Genomic DNA, 19,728 nt, shown 5'->3' on the forward strand with positions numbered 1-19,728 from the left:
CTTTAGTGCCTGTTATGATCTGCTGCGTTTGTTGGTATTTCCTAGTTGAATATGTAGGAAGTGGAATCTGGCCCAGCTTTTTAAAGCCAGGCCACATCATAGATTGCTGACCAGCCTGTAGTTTTTGGTATTAAATTCTTGGCCATTGGAATCAAGTATCAAACCCTGATCCAATCACTTGTCCTTTCAGAAGGACTGTGGGCGGGGCACTTTTCCCTAGAAAGGTCTGTGAGAAAGGTGGACAATATACTTGACGTGATAAAGCATAATTTTCCTATCATGGGATGGTTAGGTTTCCATTTTTTAAATTACTTTAAATAATTCTACAATAAACATCTTAGTACCATTTGCAATGTTTGCATGCCTGAATGTTTTTTTAGGATAGAGTCCTAGAAATAGACTTACTGAATCAAAGTACTTAAATCTCTTTACAGTCTCTTAATTCATATTACTAAATTGTTTTCCAGAAAAGTCATGTTTTATACTACAATAGTGTATGAGAGTGATAGGTACGCCATATTCTTGCCCTTTGCTTTTTGCTGTTTTTTATTTAAGGCTGACAGAGTACATTTGGCTGTCCAGTGCTCTGCAGCCTAACTCGCTAGGTACGTATTGTGGGTCCCAAGGGAGCACAGATGACTGCTTGAGTAAGTGTATCTCCATTAGACATCCTCTTTTGCCAGCTTTCCATCCTAGCATCCTCATGCATTCCTTACTCTAGTATCATGGCCAACACCATGTTTTCTTTGAAGCCCCGCTGTGCCTATCCCAAATCTTTGTACCAGTTTTTGTTTTCGTTGGAGCAAGGGACACCTAAACTGGAGTAAAAGCAGAGTTTGTGTTAGGATACACAGTGAACTATTAAGGAAGGGCGATTGGGCTTCAGAGTGATTGGAACTAAAAAGCTGGTAGAATCAAGACTACCTTCTCTTAGGGATTTTAAATACTTGTTTTCTCATGACTTCTTGTTTTTGGGTGTCTGAACCGTTCACTTCTCAGACTGGTGGTTTCAGTTTCACATTGCACATGGTTCTTAATGGCTGCCTTATCCCCGAATATGTGTGACTGTTCAACTCAACTCTTCCTGCTAACTCCGGGTCTTTTGGGTTTAAATTCCCCAGAATGGGCTTTGATTGGCTTAGCCCGTTGTTTTCAGCTGGCTGTTAGCCACTGGTCTTTATTCTGGACCATCCTCGCATCCTGTCAGCTGTGAGCAGGAGAAAGAGTCACAAGGTAAAGAACATTTAGCTGGGGCTCTACGTAAAATGCTGCACACTGGGCTGTTTAATCTTTTCATCAGGACTTTTTGAAGCAGATTTATGCACACAGACAGTTACAGCTTAACAGTTGAAAGGGGTCTCAAAAGTGATCTAGTAACAATCTTTCCTTTGACTGGTCAAGAAAATATCTATAGATTGTGATTTGCCCATGGCTGTGGTCAGTATTAGCGTCTCCAGATTCTCAAGAATGTACTCCTTCCATCATATTGAAGGTATTGGAAGTTTAATTACAGTTTAATAGTTTAATCATATTATTTGGTAGAATTTTTTTGAACACTGACAGGACTGTCACCCTCAAAATATCAACATTTAGTTTAAATGATTTTCTGGAAATTTCTAGTAGTTACAAAATAGTCAGAAGTTGTCGTAAACATTACATATTAATATTGCTGCATAATACATAATATACTACTAACTTTAGAATTCTTTGAAATGTAAAATATCTTAGAACAAATTAAGAAACAGAATATTGGGTCACTTACTTTCTCTCTTTCTAATAATTTAATGTCCAAAAAGTGTTCATTCTATTTTTCTAGAAGTAGTCCTTTTAAAGGAAAAGTGGTATTTTATTTCATTATTCTTTATGAGTCAAATTGTTATATATCCCAAAGTTTAGAGAACAAATTTGAGGCTGAAAGTTGACTCTAGGTTTTTATATGTGCTGGCCCGTCCATGGGACTTGTTTTTACCAGTATTGCTATTATTTCCTTTAGAAATTTTTGATAATCGGGCCGGCCCAGTGGCACAGCGGTTAAGTGCACACGTTCCGCTTCTTGGCGGCCCGGGGTTCGCTGGTTCGGATCCCGGGTGCGGACATGGCACCGCTTGGCAAGCCATGCTGTGGTAGGCGTCCCACATATAAAGTAGAGGAAGGTGGGCATGGATGTTAGCTCAGGGCCAGTCTTCCTCAGCAAAAAGAGGAGGATTGGCAGTAGTTAGCTCAGGGCTAATCTTCCTCAAAAAAATAATAAAATAAAATAAATAAAAATAAAAAAATTAAAAAAAATAAAGTTTTAATTCTAATTGAAGAAAGTTCTACTTTCAGATCCATTGCTTCTTTGGGGTCTTTAGAAAGACGTTAAAACAGAAATCATTTTGTCTCTTACCAGTTAATTACAAACACTTGTAATATTTTCTTCTGGTTTTTTTGGCCATAGGTTTTTGTTTTTACATAGTGTTAAGCTTTGTCTTATGTTTCACGCAGCATACCACTCACAGCTTGGCTTTTTTCTTCTGCTCCTTATAAGTGGTGTGTTAGTTTTACATTTCCTGACATGAGTTGTTTCTAAAAGCAATAGTCCCTTTAGTTACCACACAAGTAGTCATTATTAGATTATTTCCGACATTGCTGCACTTGTCATTGACTTAGGGTAATGCTTTTGCTCTAAGCTTTTTGCACTTATTTAGTTTCTTTCTCGTTTATTCTGCTCATTCAGCATTCTTGAGTGGACTTCAGCTGTTTGATTGTGTTTCTAGTCATGTGGAAAGAAGAGCTTCTTATTCAAATACCATCCTCTCCCCCTTTTTCTAACTGTGTCGTGGACTTCCACCTGAGTGTCAGGAGGCTTATGTATTTTGGGGTGTGGGGGTGGTGAGCAGTAGGTGATAATGGTAAGGCATAGAAACTTGTAGAAAGACAAATGAGGCTGATTGAATATATTGCTGATAATAAGTACTCTTATTTTGTAGACTTAAATTTCATTTTGAGAACTCTCATTAAGTCAAGTATGGGTGTTTTTTATACATAAATCTATAATGTTACCTGGTAATCCATAATTGGGCCTTTAAAATTCTCTATGGCCTATTATGATCTATTTATAAAGCTTTTCAAATTGGAATTGTGTATTATGTAAATACACTATCTCAATTAAAAAAATGTTATTCTTCTCTTAATATGTTTGGGCCTTAATATATCTTTAGGCATTTTGCTTAAAGAAAAAAACCCCAACTTGTTAGCTATACATAACAAAGAATGAGTTTGCTTAATCTATAAAAAGCTCTTATAAATGATTTAGAACAAGACTAAAGACCCAGTTAAAAAATGGAGCAATAACATGAATAGTCTGTTTTCAGAGAAAGAAATATAAATGGTTGATAAATATATGGGGCCGGCCCGGTGGTGCAGCGGTTAAGTACTCACGTTCGCTTTGGCGGCCCGGGGTTCGCCGGTTCAGATCCCGGGTACGGACGCGGCACCGCTTGGCACACCATGCTGTGGTAGGTGTCCCACATATAAAGCAGAGGAAGATGGGCACGGATGTTAGCTGAGGGCCAGTCTTCCTCAGCAAAAAGAGGAGGATTGGCGGCAGATGTTAGCTCAAGGGCTAATCATCCTCAAAAAAAATAAAGAAAGAAAGAAAATCTTGTTACTGAAAACATTAAGAGTAAACATTTTAAATGGTTTGTTTAGATTGTAGATGGTTTTAATGGATAAGTGGTATATTAAAATTCTAGCTTAATAAGGAACCCATTCAATAAAGAAATTTGTTCATTTTAGAAGTTAATTTTTAATTCTGAGAGTATCATAAACAGTTACGATTTTAAGTAGGTGACTAAAATTGAGGAGAGGGAAAGGGTGTTTTCTTAGGAAATTATGTTATTCTGTGCTTTGTTTTCTTGGTTGTAAGATTTTTCATAGGTCAAATTGGCCTCTTAAGACTATTTTCTGAAGCTATCTTGGTACAGCCCAGACAAGCCTGTCTTTTCTTTAGCTTTTTCTTTGTTTATAGAGCAAAGATCACAGCAGAAATGAAGAATTTAAATGAATTTATGTAATTAGCTGCTAAGAACAAAAATTTAAGCAATAGAAAACAAAATGATTTAATATGGTCATTAGCTAAGTGGGTAAAACAATGTAAAGAGACCTGAATTTGCCTCCCAGCCATGTATTTACCTTCTGACTTAGGAATTTGATCAAATCCTATAAACTTCCATTTCCTTATATTAAAGTCGGATTAATAACCAACTTCTAAGATTACTGCAGTCTTGAAAAAAAGACTAGGAATGTCGAATGCATAGCACAAGACCTCTTACCCAGCAGGCTTTCAATAAATGGTACCTCGTTCTTGTAATTTTTGTGATTATTTTTCTAACTCTTAATAATGTGCCTTCATTTGTAGAAGAGTGAACGTATTTACATGAGTCAAAACTCTCTCTCAGGAGACGGGGGAGTTTAACAGTAACACACTTGGTGGCGTATTCTTGGTAAGACTACACCTTGTTAAATTAGGTAAACCTCTCAACATGCTTAATACCTCTTGATTCGTTATACTTTTCTTTTAAATGTGGACACGTGTCAACAATTGTCAGTGATGTCAAACTTTGACTCCGTAACTACTCCATAGAAATGCCAGTGCAATTAATGTTTGTACTCTATATTCTCATAGGAAAGGTCGTGTTTGTGTAAGATTTTTAAAAAACATTTATTTCTTTACGCTTTAATTTATCTAAGACTTAAAGGAAATCTGAGAAATTAGATCAGTGTTTGTGGGATGTAATAGTTGTTTCCTTTTCTGAAAATAGTGTAGTCACAGCAATTATATGTAAAACTGAAGTTAGAGATGACAGTGAGTATGTCATGCTTATTTGGATACACTTAGTCATTGTTCGCAATGACATTAGACCCTTTAGAGAAGGCAGCAGTATCTTTATTTATGATAATGATAGTCTGTTAATTCAGAATACTTGATGACTTCAGAAGATGATATTTAAATTTTTTTCATCATGTGTAACATAAGGTAAAGGAAGAGGGTCATTTTGTTTTTACAGTCTTAACTAATTGGCAAGGCTCTTCTAATGAAATTTTGGTTATCACAACAAAAAATGTAGAAAAGAATCTTGGTAATAACAAATTCTCAAGTGTTTAGCTTCCAGGGAATTACTGGGGGATAATATGGCACACCATGCCCTTTGTCTAAGGAAGAGATTCTTTTAGACAAACTAGTGAGATCTATGAATGAGGGGAAACAAGCACATTCACTTGACTTTAAATATAATTTCCAGGAGTTCAGAAACCTCCTGAGACCTTCTGAAAAAAAAGAATGGAACAAAATCGCTTTTGACCTAAAATTGAGAGAATAGGAATCTCTTGAGTAGTTAACGGATTTTGTATAAACCTTCTCAGCTATTGGTCTTTACTGAGTGCTTACTGTGTGCTGGGTGCTGTGGTAAGTTACTTGGGATTACAGAGGTGAACATGGACCTTCTAGCACTAATAAAACATCGTAGTGGAGTGGAGGTGGGGTGATGCCGGGGGAAGAGCAGGAGCTTCAATATACAGGAAATGAATCGTCACTCTATGAACTTGGGCAAACTGCTTATCCTTTCTATGCCTCAATTTCTGCATCTTTAAAAGGAGACCTGTGAGGCTCTAATGTTCGTAAAGGCCCTAGCAGACTGCCTGATCACAGTCGGTGTTCAGTGAATGGTAAATGATGAAGGAAGGCCAGGGCAGATCCCCTTCCTGCAGGTCTTCTAAATCTGTGATGCGTGCTGTTGGGCTGGAAAATCAGCCAGTCTCTCTCTCCTTGTATAGCTACTATCTAAACTTGGCCAAATGATTGGCAATAAGGTGGTGTCAACTGTCCAACCTTATGTTTTTTGACCGAGTTTCCAGGTTCTTAGACTTCTGGAGCCAGAAAGCAGGAAGATTTTGAATTATTTATTTGTTATACAGATATTGAGGGCTGCTTATGTGCTAGGTGCTGGGACTGCAATGGGGAACAGGACATGGACCTTTCAGTATAGTGGGAACCAGACAGATGTTAAAGACACTTTATATAAATCGTTAAAACCTTGTGAGCCTTCAGTTATGGGATGCACGTGATTCATTTCTGACCGAGTACCCCCTTCCTCCACACTTGGGGTGTTTGTACTTGAGACGCTTTAGAGAAAGATGAATAATAATATTTTCCCTCTGTACTTTTGCACACTGTTAGTGCGCGGTAGTTTAGGGAATTCTGTTATAGCTGTGACCATGGATGTTATATAAAATTGTAGCTACTGCCTAATTGTGGTTCCACGGAAAACCAGTACCAGACGTAGTTGTTCCATTTTGATGGGAATTACTAGTTTGATGAGGGATTTGAGACCACTTTAGACTAGTGATCTCTAAACTTTTAGTAGCTGCATAGTATTCTGGTGTATGGATATTCAGTAGTTTGTTTAACCACTCCCCTGCTGATGGATGGTATGATTATTTTCAGTTTTGCTGCTATACATAAGGCAGTGAATGTCCTTCTATGTATATTTTGGCAAACTTTTATTAAATATGCTTATATGGTAAAATAAGTACCTGTTCAATTAAAGGGTGTATTGTATTTAAAATTCTGGTAGGTATTGCCAACTTCTTTAATCCATGAAGATTTTGATTAGTAAGTCTGGGTGGGACCGAGCAATCTGTATGTTTAGCAAGTTCCTTGCGTAGTTTTGATGCAGCCAGTTTCAAGAACTATTGCAGGATCGGGAAAATGGCAAGATCCCCTACAGTTGAGGAGTATGGTACATGTCCTTTGGAAAAGATTGGGCAATTCTGTAAATCTGGGGAAGAGTAAATCCTCTTTTTGGTGACTGAGCAGTAAGAGCCTATCTGTCTACAGCAGCAGTTGCTAGGGATGGCCCATCTTTAGAAAAGCGAGTACACTAATACCTGGAATATTTTTTGTCTCTTGACATGTAGTTTAGGGAAAAGAGATTAAGAATTGTAAGGACCTGAGTTTGAACATCTTCCACTTACTAATTGTAATCTTGGGCAAATTAATGACCTTGAATCTTTCTTTATATGATATGATAATGATAATATTTTCCTTCCAGGCTTGTTGCAAAGATTAAAGGGGAATGATACAACACTTACTGAGTACCTTCTGTCTTCTGCTGGTATTTTGTGGATAGCTCTGTCATGGCAGTTGGTCATTTAGTTGTGATTGGTGATTAACTTCGTCATCTCCACGTTAGACTTACTGGGACTACATCTTGTGATTTTGTATTCTCAGTCCCTCGCCCAGGCTTGGGACATGGTGCACTATTTTGTTTCTTAAATGAATGGTATGTGCTAAGCACAATGCAAATAGATTTTCTATTTTAATTTTCACAGTTATCCTAAGAGATAAGTATTATTTCTTCGATTTTACCACAAGGAGATGCTCAGAGAGCTTAAGTAACTTACTTAAGACCACACAGTATGGCAGAACCCAAATGGAAAACCCTGCATGTGTGATTCCAAACTAGGTAAAGTCTATGCTTCTTCCAGCAATCCACTTTGCTGAGATAATACTGTAAAGTACTTTGGAAATTGTGAAGTCTTACTCAAGGTTAAGGTGATTTTTGTTATTTTAATAATATAATTTTTTTTTTGTTTTTGTGAGGAAGATTGGCCCTGAGCTAAGGTCTGTTACCAATCTTCCTCTTTTTCTTTGAGGAAGATTGTCCCTGAGCTAACATCTGTGCCAGTGTTCCTCTATTTTGTATGTGGGATGCTGCCACAGCATGGCTTGATGAGCAGTGTATAGGTCCATGTGTGGGATCTGAACCCACAAACCCCGGGCCATGGAAGTGCAGTGTGCGAACTTAACCACTGTGCCACCAGGCTGGCCCCAATAATATAATTTTTAATTGAGGTATAATTGACATATAACATTATATTTCAAGTGTACGACATAACGAGAGGATATTTGTATACATCGTGAAATGATCACAATAAGTCTAGTTAACATCCATCACCATACATAGTCACAGAAATTCTTTTTTCTTGTGATGAGGATTAATAATATAAGTTTAAAGACTAGCATGGTGATACAAATGTATCTCCAGCCTGTACTCAATATTCCCTTTCATTTTAGCTTTGTTGAATGCATAGTATGCAAATCAGCATTGTTTATAAGAATAGAAGTAGTTATTTTCTCCTGTGAGCGATTTTTTCCATATTTCCCTTGCTAAAAATTCTCTTTGTTTTTCTTTTGGTGAACTTTCTGGTATTTGTAAATACATAAGCTGAAGATGGTTTATAGTAGTTACAACAGGATTTTGGCAATGTTAGAAGTTTTAGTAACCGGTAGAAGTAATGTTTGTCATCCTATCTTGTCTGTATCTTCAGTTCCCTCTTTCATTGGCAGCCGTATGTGGACTTCTTCAGGGCACAGGCCACTGGCTGAGATGTCAGCCCTAGCTATTGGATATCTGTGTTTTGTAGGACATGACCATATGCCTTAGGGATGTAGAAATAGTGGGAAAAAATAACACCTCATAAATAAATGTATATATGTGTTGCTTTTAATGGGACTTGTTCATTTGAGCATTAGATTGTTAGGTTGTTTTGAATATTTAATCATAAATTGAGTTTGGAAGAAAAAGAAAAATGTCCCACCTCTGCTCCTTATGTCATCATAAAATCCACAATGTTGCAAAACAGGACTAGCATACATCAAGAAGTGTGGCAATGGGAAGAAATATGTGGTTTTACTCATTACGGTTATGTTCAACAAGGGAATTTTCCAGGAACTTAATTTTGTGTTCCATTTTATTTTCCAGACCATATAGTTATATTCGCCAACATTTTATGTATAAATCAGTTCATTTTTTTTGTTTTATTTAACTTTTGTGTGTGCGTGTGAAACCACTTTGGGTTGGTTTTCTCTGTCCCTGTTGGTTGAGGGGAGGGCAGGCCGGCTGCAGGTGGACTCGCTTGGGCAGCTGAGTTTGTTTAGTTTTTGCCTGAGTGCATGTAATTCTGCCTCAGGGGTTCATGTCTATTTAACTAGCTCTTTAAGCCATGCGGAATTGTGTTGGAAAATGCCTCTGATTTCTATCTTGATCTGTCTCAAGCCTGCTTTGATCCCTGGGAACACAATTGCAGCCTTCAATGCCTTATTACTTTCAGATGGAGGTTTTATGCTTTGGGGTTTACTGAGATGCGCTTTGGAGAAAAACTCTAAGCAGAATGACTTGTGACCTGCGGGGACAGAGGCTTAGTGTCTAAGAACTGGAAGAACCCTTTTCCTGGCCATGTTTGAATGATAATGCATGGGGTGTCATCACCCTATTGTTTTGGTGTAACTTTTAATGTTTTTATTTGGAAATTGATATTCTCAATATTCTTACATTAACTGTTTTTGTAAAATGTGTCAAAATATACAGCAGCAACAAGATCTAGGATAAACTATTATATGATAGTCATTCAAAAATTACATATCTTACATGCTGTAAAACTTTTCTTTTTAGGCATATGGATCAGGCTGTGATATTGTTATTTTGGCAAATGACTTTGAATGTGTGCAGATCATTCCTGGTGCTAAGCATGGAAACATCCAAGTCAGCTGTGTGGAGTGTTCTAACCAACATGGAAGAGTAAGGGATTCAATTCGTTTATTAAATGTCATCTTTTAATGTGTTTAATAATCTCAGAATATTCTTATCCTTTTCTGTGAGCTTGCTTACAATTTCTTATTAATATGCCTTGCCTAGATGGCTCTTGATAGGAGTGGGTAAAGTGATAGGTTGTGTACAAACTATAAAGAGCCATTAAGCTGATAATGCGATAATTGTTCTATAGGTGTATACTGTCTTGAAACACCTGTAGGCCTCACAATCCTGTGCTTATTGATATTCTGCCTAATAATTGTAATAATTTAAAGTCTTAGCGTTCTAGAAATTGTTCTTTACTGAGTAAGAACAAATTTTATCAAATCATATAACCATATCAGGATGTGTTAAATCAGAATATTCATGGTGATAAATAGTAACCATGAAAATTTATACTGAATAATAAATTATGATTCTATATCATTTCTACTGTCCCACCCTGCTGCTTGTATCAAGCTTTAATGTTTCTGTAAGTGTACCACCATGTGACAATCCAGTGATATAATTGACCTAGCGTTGAAACACTGAACTTCCTGGTGTTTTCTGATACTGCTTTCTTCCTTTTTTTTTTTTTACAGATTGGCACCTGAGCTAACAACTATTGCCAATCTTCTTTTTTGTTTTTTCTGCTTTATCTCCCCAAATCCCCCCAGTACATAGTTGTATATTTTAGTTGTGGTTCCTTTTAGTTGTGGCATGTGGGATGCTGCCTCAGCATGGCCTGATGAGCGGTGTGGTGTCCACACCCAGGATCCTAACCAGCGAAACCCTGGGCTGCCAAAGCAGAGTGAGCAAACTTAACCACTTGGCCACGGGGCCGGCCCCTGATGCTAACTTCTTGCTTTTCTGATTTTTTTCCTCAGTGTTTTTTTTTTTTCTAAGCATTGCTTACTCTTTAGAGAACACTGAGAGTGTCAGATTTCTCTCATTAATTTTTTTGTTGCTCATCTCCCTAGGCCAAGCAAGGTTGCTTTAAACCTGTCTAGAGTTGTATGACAGTTGTCAGAGGTGAATTTTAGCAAGTTGTTTATGTATAATATTGTGATAATCACAATAAACAATCTCTGGGAGCAAAGTTTTTTTTAAAAAAAAAATATATAAGACTTCCGTGTTCATAACCATGTTTCTACTTTTCCTTACCTTGTTGAAGGTAAAGAAGGCAAAATTGTGACATCTTTGATTTGTTGTCTTTTGTTTCCATGCTGTTTTATTTCCTTTATCCTCAGTGCTTGTGGTGATAATTTTCACATGTGTGACTTTGTGTTAGCCATTCATTCATTCATTGACATGTTGAATGTGATAATTCATAACATTTTTTGCCTAAGTGTTACCTCAGCCAGCTTCCCCCCTACCATTGTGGATTAAAAGGTTTTTCTTGGAAGGAATGTTAGCTATTAAGTAACAGTTAAAATCACTTTTTGGCATGAGAGTGCTGTGAAATCACAGTAGACGTTTTTGGCTGGCCTTGAAAGGATATATACTTAATTTAGTTTCCTGGGTTAACCTACAGGTCAAGAGGTGCCAGAAGGAATAGTTTTTGGTCTGTTCCCTATCGTTGATTCCCTCTTGCCAAGAGGAGGATAAAGTGGGAACTGGCCTTCAAGGAATTATTAGAAAACAGGCCCTGGTAGCTTCTAGGAACAGAGGGATTTATGTCCCTTCTTATCAGGTTTCTGACCTGGAACAAAGCCCTGCTGGCCCCCAGTCCCTAGCGTCAGTCCCCTGGAGACATCTACATCAGCCCTTTGTCCTCCAGCTGAAGCAGGTGTCTCTAATTTCTCCTTCGTCCGTTTTCTCTGGTCGTCCTTCTAGATGGTTTTCCCAATTGGTATTTTTTGTTTGATGGTATAACTAATGTCATTTTATTTGATGTATTTTTGCTACCTGTTTACTCTTTGTTCTCTTTCTCTACTTCGCATGGTTTTTATATTATTTTTACTGGATTATACCACTGAACTATTTCTTTTTTTAATAAAGTTATTTCTGTATTAAAAAAATTCTTATAGGAAAGAGTGATTTCTTTGAATAGATTGACCTTGTATTTGCTGTGTAAAATAAAGGCTGCTGAATTTTTGATAACAGAGAAGAGATTCTTAAGTCCAGTTCTTTTCCAGTTATATTTATGGAAGGGAATAAACCATGAATACTGTATTGAGATTGTATTATATGTAATTAGTTTATACAGTATTGTGAAAAGGAGGTTATCTTTATTTTCTCTCTTCCTAAATATTAATGCTTTGTTCATTCTTTTTTAGATTGCAGCTTCATACGGTAATGCTGTTTGTATTTTTGAGCCCTTGGGCATAAATTCTCATAAGAGAAATTGTGTAAGTATTAAATGATAATAGGAAACTTTTAGAATTAAGTTAAGTTTGGAATCTGGTTGATAGCAATAAAGAGATCCTTAAGAGCTGGTGCTGGAGGTGGTTTGGAGCATCACTGTGAAGTTGGCCTGGCGCTTTATGGTAAGAGTTTTTACATTCACTAGGAATAGATCTCTAGGCCTTTCAGAAACTCAGTTTTCTAGAATATTGCTAATTGAGATTTACCTTGTTAATTGGGACCTACCCTAGTTGAACTACTACTGTTTCTTGTCTAGATTACTAGCTTAGTTTCTCTCTGATCCTTGTTTTCTGTCCCCTTTCCCCTTCTCTATTCTCAACAGAGTAGATCAAGACTCTTCTCTGCTTAAAACTCTGTAATGGCTCCATGTTTCTCTCGTATTCAAAGCCAAAAGGCCTTAGAATAGACTACAGCCTTTGTTCTCTCCAGCACCCACTTAGTACCTCTCAGAACTCATCTCCTACTATTTTTGTCCTCTGATGTCACTCCAGCTACACTAGCATTTTTGCTGTTCTTTGAACAGTTACCGTCCCATCCCAGGGCCTTTGCATGGATTATCTCTTGTCTAGAATGCTCTTCTTTCTCTAGATAGCTCCAGGGCCAGCCTCTGCAGATACTTTAAGTCTTTGCTAATAAACCCTTCCCAATGGGTCTACCTTGGCTGCCTTTTTAAAAATTGCTACTTGCTTCTACCACTTTTCTTCTAACCCCGCATCCTTCTATTTTTAACTTTTTCCATAGCTCTTACCTTGTTTATTCATTTATTGTTTACTGTTTAAAGTGTAAGCTCCATGAGGGTGTGGAGCTTCCTTTCTTTTGTTCACTGATGCATCTTAGGTACTTAGAATAGTGTCAGGAACATAATTTGTGCTCCTAAATATTTGTTGAATGAGGAGTTAGGAAGTAGGTAAACTCACTTTCCAGCCAAAGGGTCTAGCATATCACATCAGGGACCATGCAGATTCATTCTCTGGGCTGTGTTATATTATATCTTACTTAATCTTCAGAAAATCCTGTATGGTTAGAATTATTAGCCTCTTTAAAAATCACTACACATGTTAGAACTCCACCGTCACTCACAAATAGTCAAAACTGCGAATGTGAAATCTGAATGCCAAGAGTATATATTTACCAGTAATTATGTTTTTAGAAAAAGGGTATTCTTAAGTGCGTTAAAACAAGTGGTTTTGATATTTTTCATTAAAACTTGCATTTGAGTATTTCTTTTTACATTTCCAAAAAAAGGTGCTAATTAAAATATTAGTCTTTTCCCTGTGGAAAATTATGAAATGGTAGTATTATGAAATGGATATTCAATTTCAGCATGCTTGAGAGTCACCCAGAGTACATATTAAAAATTCAGATTCCAGGCCCACCCCTAAAATTTCTGCTATGTAGTTGGTCCACAGGTTACACTCTGAGAGATACTAAAGGAAGACTGATAGGGATGTCGATAGTTTTAGGAATGATTTAATTGTTACTCTAAAATAGATCTGTTGAGCAGTATTTAAGGTAGGGTTGTTTGGTCGGCAGTGGTAGGATTTAAAAAATGTTTTCCCTGATTTAAAAATAGAAAATTGTTTTTGGATAATGAAATTCAGGTTTTGCAGTTATATTGTAAAATTCTGCCTCTAGATAGTCAAGAAATCTTGAATAAATTATTGTTAAATATTTTAAAAATATTGTAGAGAGAGAGGGAATTGCCCTTTATTAAATTATTGTTACTTGCCAAACAATTAATGTGTAACATGCCTAAGGTGACACAGCTTTATGCTACACTATACTTTCACAAGAGGACGTTTTATATTGATGTTCTACAAAGAAATAGCTAAACTTCCTTTTACTTACATACTGTATTTCATGGCAAAGGCCTTTGACTTTTAAACTTTATATCTTGCTACTTTTTAGAATGAAAATACTAAGAAAAAAGTATGGAAATTATTCAAATTAATATAGGTCAGATTTGTGGATTTTGTGTATTGTATAATTCAAATATGTTGACTTTTTGGGAGGTATATCTAGTTTTATTTTAGACATTGAGTCCATGGGAGTATGATAATTTGTACTTCCTTCTAACGTGCACTTATTTTGTTTTGATAAACATTTATTGAGCATCTGTGTATGTACCAGCCACGACAAGGCTGAAGACTCAGAGCTCATTATGGCATAATTCCTGTCCTTTGAGAGTTGCAGTTTAATAGGAGAGTCAGACTTAAACAAATAATAATTCAGTGTGACCAGTGTTACAGTGGTCGAATGTAAAAAGTGCTGTGAGTGCTGCCAGAATGTCAGGAAGGGCTTCACAGCGGAGGTGATGATTTAGCTGGATCTTGATGTAAGCGTAGGAGTTCGTAGGTGGAGAAGAGAGGAAAGGATATCCTCAGGTCAAGATTGTGTTACATTATAGACGCGAAAGGAAGCTTGAGAGAACCTGCTTTGTTTGGGTGTGGCCAGCAGCTTGATATGGTAGAATAAATAGTAAGTGGAACCATTGGAAGTTATTTTAAAAGTGGTATTTTGAAAATAATAGTGAAGTATTTACATCTTTGTTTCAGATCATAAGGTCTTAAGTTGAAAATGGTAAAATGATAGTGTTTGTGGATATTATTTTAAAACATATCTTTTTCTTTTTTCTTTCCCTCTATGTGTTTCAGCAACTCAAGTGTCAGTGGCTTAAAACCGGGCAGTTTTTTTTGAGTTCTGTGACATACAATTTAGCATGGGACCCTCAAGGTATTTAGCGATTATATTTAGAAATTTTGAAGAGTAAATACTAGTTTTAAGTGTATAATTACAATGTGCTATAGTCTCCCATAATAAGAAAATGACCCATAGTGTATTTTCTCTTTGCTAGCTAATAAGAGTGCTTTTTTCCCCCTTGGTATATACACTGCTCTGTACGGCGCTTTACTATTCTGTGATTTTTCCCCTCTGCCTTTGAATGTTTTATTTCAAGAATTAGTGATGTTTTGTTTCCTTAACATGTGCTGTACTTTACTCTTATTGTATTTATTAAGAAACAAAATCAGAAATAAAACAGGACTAATAAAAACCCTATCTTGTTTTATTTGTATTTCAGGAAATTATTGTCTTTAATTTTGAAAAATTAGAAAGTTCTAATGATAAAAGCTGTTGTCCCTTTTTACATTCATAATTAATGAGGGTAATTTTTATATTCCATGTAGAAAAACAAATTTCATTAATCTTTAGTTACGTCTTATATGCTGAGAACATTCTGTGTTGTATGTATCAGAGTCTTTTGGGTTTGTTTTATTGTTCTACTTTTGCTGTTATGTTTTGAAAAGATTTACCTGATATCCAGTAGCTCTTTGCCAGTAAGCTTTTCTTTTTTGTTCTCAAGTCTTCCCCAAGAACTACTCTTTCTTGTCTAGTGGATTCTTAGAACTTTTAAGTGGATATACCCCAAGTGTTTTTCAGAGACGATATTGCTTATTTTTCACAGAATAGTTTAGAGACCTAAATAGAAGCCCACATGTGCATTTCTTTTCTGGATCATCGTTGCTTATTCATCAGAACATTCTTTAATTTTCAGATAACAGATTGTTGACGGCAACTGATTCTATTCAGTTGTGGGCTCCTCCAGGAGATGACATTCTGGAAGAGGAAGAAGAAATTGATAATAAAATTCCTCCCGTTTTGAATGATTGGAAGTGCATCTGGCAGTGCAAGTTAGTGTCCAACTCTGTTGTTATGTTCATTGATTAAGGAAAAAAAGCTTCCTAAAATATGTTCCCTTTCACAATGATCCTTATTTTTTGATGGTACTGTTGCATTTAGAAGCCTATAAAGTAGACTTTTTCTAGCTAAAACTCATTATAATGTCATCTTTCAATCTGTGCTACGGTTGATTATTTTTAAAAAAGACAAAAATATTTTCATATAGTAACCGCAGAACTTGGTTTGACAAGGTTGACACATAGGAATTACTCATTAATGGATGAGTTATGGATGGGGAGGCGGAGAGGGAAGATGTGGTGAAAGTTGCCTGTCACTCAGGTGGAAGGATGGCTGTACCGTTAACAATGTGGACTATGTGAAGGGGACCAATTAGCCAGGGAAGATGATGAGCTCAGTTTTTAACATGTTATATTTAGGATGTTGGCGGGACATGTAGGTGGAGATATCATTTATGCATGTTAATTGCATTCTTCTTTGGATCCTGAAGTGAACTTTGGAATAGTTTTAATTAATTAATTTGTGTTTTTAGGGAGGTGAAACATTTTATTTTTAGAGAGGTGAAAACACTCTTGTTCTGATGATGTTATGAAAATTTTATTTTGGTCATTTATATATACAGTGTTCCAGATTTTAAAAATGCTGACTGTTTAACTTTTTTTTTTAGAACCTCAGTATCTGTACATTTGATGGAATGGTCCCCTGATGGTGAATATTTTGCCACTGCTGGAAAGGTAAAGGACCAAACAAAGCATAAACAAAAGAAGCAAAACAATTAAAAATATTCCTTGTTCATTCTTATTTTTAGTTTTCTTGTCTGTAAAACGGATAATCCTACTCTGGAAAGCTGGCCTGAGGAATAGCGATAGTATTTGTAAAAAGATCTGGTATGTTTCCTATAGGTGGTAGGCACATGGGAAATAATGGCCATTATCATTATTCTTATTTGACCTTTGTAAAAAAAATTTATGTTTTTTAAAGATTAACTTTTATGTTTAAAAAATAGCATATGTACATAATTTAAAAAATAAAATAGTACTACTGGATCCACAGTGAGAAGAAGCACTCCCTTTTCCCACTCTTAATTCCTGTGTCCTGCAGGTAATTATTTGTCACCTTGTATTTTGGTATTTCCTTCCATGTTCCCACATAACTTGCTTATGCTCCCATTTCTTGATTTTTTTTTCTTTCTGTTTTATGTATCATCTCTTGCCTTCCTATCATGGAAGCTGAGACTTCAGTTCTCTAGGCGATGTCCCCAACCCAGTCTCCACTTCTAGCACATACGCATACTCACTTCCCTTCCTCCTATCTTCCTGATGTAGGTATTTAATAATATTTGGGTAAATCAGTATATATTGTTCACGTTAAGATTGCATAAAATATTCTTCATGGGATAATTAGTTTGGAGTTAATAATTACTTGGTTTTACTATTTGCTTAGTTTTCTAAGTACCTAATTCGTCCCCCAAACCTCTGACAGTCTTGGAGTCTTCTCTCAGTATAATCCCACAGACGAGGTATCCTGGAAGTGTGTGTTCTCTTTGCTCTCATCTGGCTTGGTTGCTCTCCAAGTCTAAAATAGCAGAGCTGCTGTTTGGGTATTTTCTTTTACCAACCCCAGGAGAGTCTCTTTGCCTACCTCCTTTGTTAAAGTCCCTCTTTCTTAGCGTCATTTATCTTCTTCTTTCCTTGTTTTGATGGAGATGTCCTCTAGTAGGTTCCTGAGAAAAGATGAATGGAAAAAAACATTTTCGAGGCCTTGTAAATCTGAACAGTGATTTCGTCTGCTTTTTTATGCTTTATTTGGCTGGACAGAGAATTGGGTTGAAAATAATTTTCCCTCAGAATTTTTAAAGTCATGGTTCTATTACCTTCCAGCTTCCCGTGTCGCTAGTTGAGCAGTACCATGCCATTATGGCCCCACTCCCCCCATCTCCAGCTTATAGAGGTTTTACGAATCTCCCCCTTATCCCTGGTGTTCTGAAATTTCCAGATGGTGTCGTGGGCTGGGTCAATCCTCTATACCTATTTTAGTGCGTATCTCTAAGGGATGTGGACTGGTTTTGTGCAGGCCGTTCTGTGGTCTTGTTCTGTCTGAAAATGCACGTCCTTCGGTTCAGGGAGATTATTTTGTACTATTTCTTTTGTGTTACTTTCTTCCCTTCATGTTCTCTTTTCTGTCTTTCTGGATCTCCGCTTATTCAGATGTGGGTCCTTCTATATTGATTCTCTAATTTACCTTTTTTTCCCCTCTATTTTCCATCTCTTTATTTTTCTGTTTAAATTTTGGGGGATTTTTCAGCTTTAACTTGGAAAAATTTTGTCTTGCTAATTCATTCTTAATTTTCAAGAGTTTTTTCTCTTATTCTAAAAATGTTTCTTTTTAAATTATAAAATATTGCATAAGTATCAAAGAATATATATAGAACATATGTAACATGTAATAATTGAACAAATGCACATGTACCCACTACCCAATTTGAGACAAAGAAGATAAAACTAATGGGTTCCTTATCTTCCTGCTTGCATCTCCTCCTTCCTCTCCCACTCAGCAACCAGAATCCTGAATTTTGTGTTTTATTTCATTACCTTTTTTTATGGTTTCATGTGTATAAATTCCCAAATAATACAATCTTTACTTCTTCATAGTTTTGAACATGATACCATACAGTTATTGAAATGCAGCTTCAAGTTATTAAAAAATAAATTTGCGATAGCCATTATGTACATTATGTATTAATGCATTTACTAACAAAAAATTACATTTAAAAATCACAAGTTAAATTGTATTTAATTGTTGTATATGGAATGAAAACTTCTATATTCTACTACAAAGCTTTTTGAGTTAATCTCTAGTTGTAGGACCCTCACCTGAACTCTTTTGTGGCTGAATAATTACTTGACACAGAGGTAGTTACTCCGTAGTTGATGATGTTATGGACAGGAAGAGTAAGAGCGTGTGCAGGTTAGTAATAAACTAAGACTAACAATTTCAAAGTAATGAGGAGTGTAAAAATTGTTTTGAGATATCTGCAGCAACTGTCATGTAATATCAAAACATCTGTGATTTCTGTTAGAGATAGTCACATGTACTGGTAATACTACTTTGGTTTATTGCTTATACTCATAACTGAAATTTAGCATTTCCTTCAGTTAGCAGCTATGAAAATAGAGAAGTAATTGTTTTTTCCCACTCAAGTTCATGGTAACCCTAGGTCTTAGTTTTCTTGGTTTCTCAAGAAGCAGACGTCAAGACAAGGATTCAAGTGCAAGTAATTCACGTGGGCAGTGATCACAAAGAAATATACTTGATTTGAGGCAGGGAAGTGAAGTCACTTAATAAAGGGTATGTTATCATGCAGGTGATTAACAAGCTTAAAAGTCTGGGAAGCTCAGGGAGCCAGTGTTCCTCACAGCATCATGTCCCTCTGCCGTGTTCTTCACACACGTCAGTCGTTGGTTGACGGCTAGTGAGGGCAGGGCGGTGATTCTCAGCACTTGTAAACAACTCTAGGAAACCTCAGGCAAAGAGATGTAGATGCTGTCAGTTGGAACTGATACACTGAAATGCTAAGGCCTGAGAAGGTGCAGTTGATGTATCGAAAATGTCTTTTATATCTTGAATTCTATCCACAGGCCCCTTGGGTTAGTAGCCCTCGGGCAAAGAACCTCTGGTCTAAAATCTGGGCACTTTATTTTTTGTCTTCCATATTTAGATCTAAACTCCATGTGGAATAATTTTTAGGTATGGTTTGAGGGAGAGGTCAAGTTTCATTTTTCCCATGTGGATATCCAGTTGTCCAGCACAATTTATTGAGAAGCCTCTTCTTTTTCCATTGCTGTGTATTACCACTTTTGTCATAAAATCAAATGTCCATATTTGTGTGGGTCTGTTTCTGGGTTCTTTTCTCTAATGCATTGATCTTTCCTTCCACCAATGCCATCTGTCTTAGTTGCTGTAGCTTTTACATTGTCTTGCTATCTGCTAGAGCAAGTTCTCCTGTCTTGTTTTTCTGCCTTAAGATTGTCCTGTCTATTCTTGGCCCTTTATA

At 36.4% G+C, this 19,728-nt stretch overlaps 1 protein-coding gene across 4 annotated transcripts in view; it reads left to right on the plus strand.

Annotated features, from left to right (window-relative positions):
* DMXL2 (Dmx like 2) overlaps positions 1-19,728 on the plus strand; it is a 135,675-nt gene that overhangs the window by 15,159 nt on the left and 100,788 nt on the right. For all 4 annotated transcript variants that reach the window (XM_008513828.2, XM_008513830.2, XM_008513829.2 and 1 more), the window contains exons 2-6: positions 9,495-9,620; positions 11,891-11,962; positions 14,633-14,711; positions 15,532-15,667; positions 16,342-16,408. In XM_008513828.2, coding sequence (XP_008512050.2) covers positions 9,495-9,620; positions 11,891-11,962; positions 14,633-14,711; positions 15,532-15,667; positions 16,342-16,408 — 480 coding nt within the window. The remainder of the gene's footprint in view (positions 1-9,494; positions 9,621-11,890; positions 11,963-14,632; positions 14,712-15,531; positions 15,668-16,341; positions 16,409-19,728) is intronic.

The sequence above is a fragment of the Equus przewalskii genome, chromosome 1, assembly GCF_037783145.1.
Source record: "Equus przewalskii isolate Varuska chromosome 1, EquPr2, whole genome shotgun sequence".
Classification (NCBI taxonomy): Eukaryota; Metazoa; Chordata; class Mammalia; order Perissodactyla; family Equidae; genus Equus; species Equus przewalskii.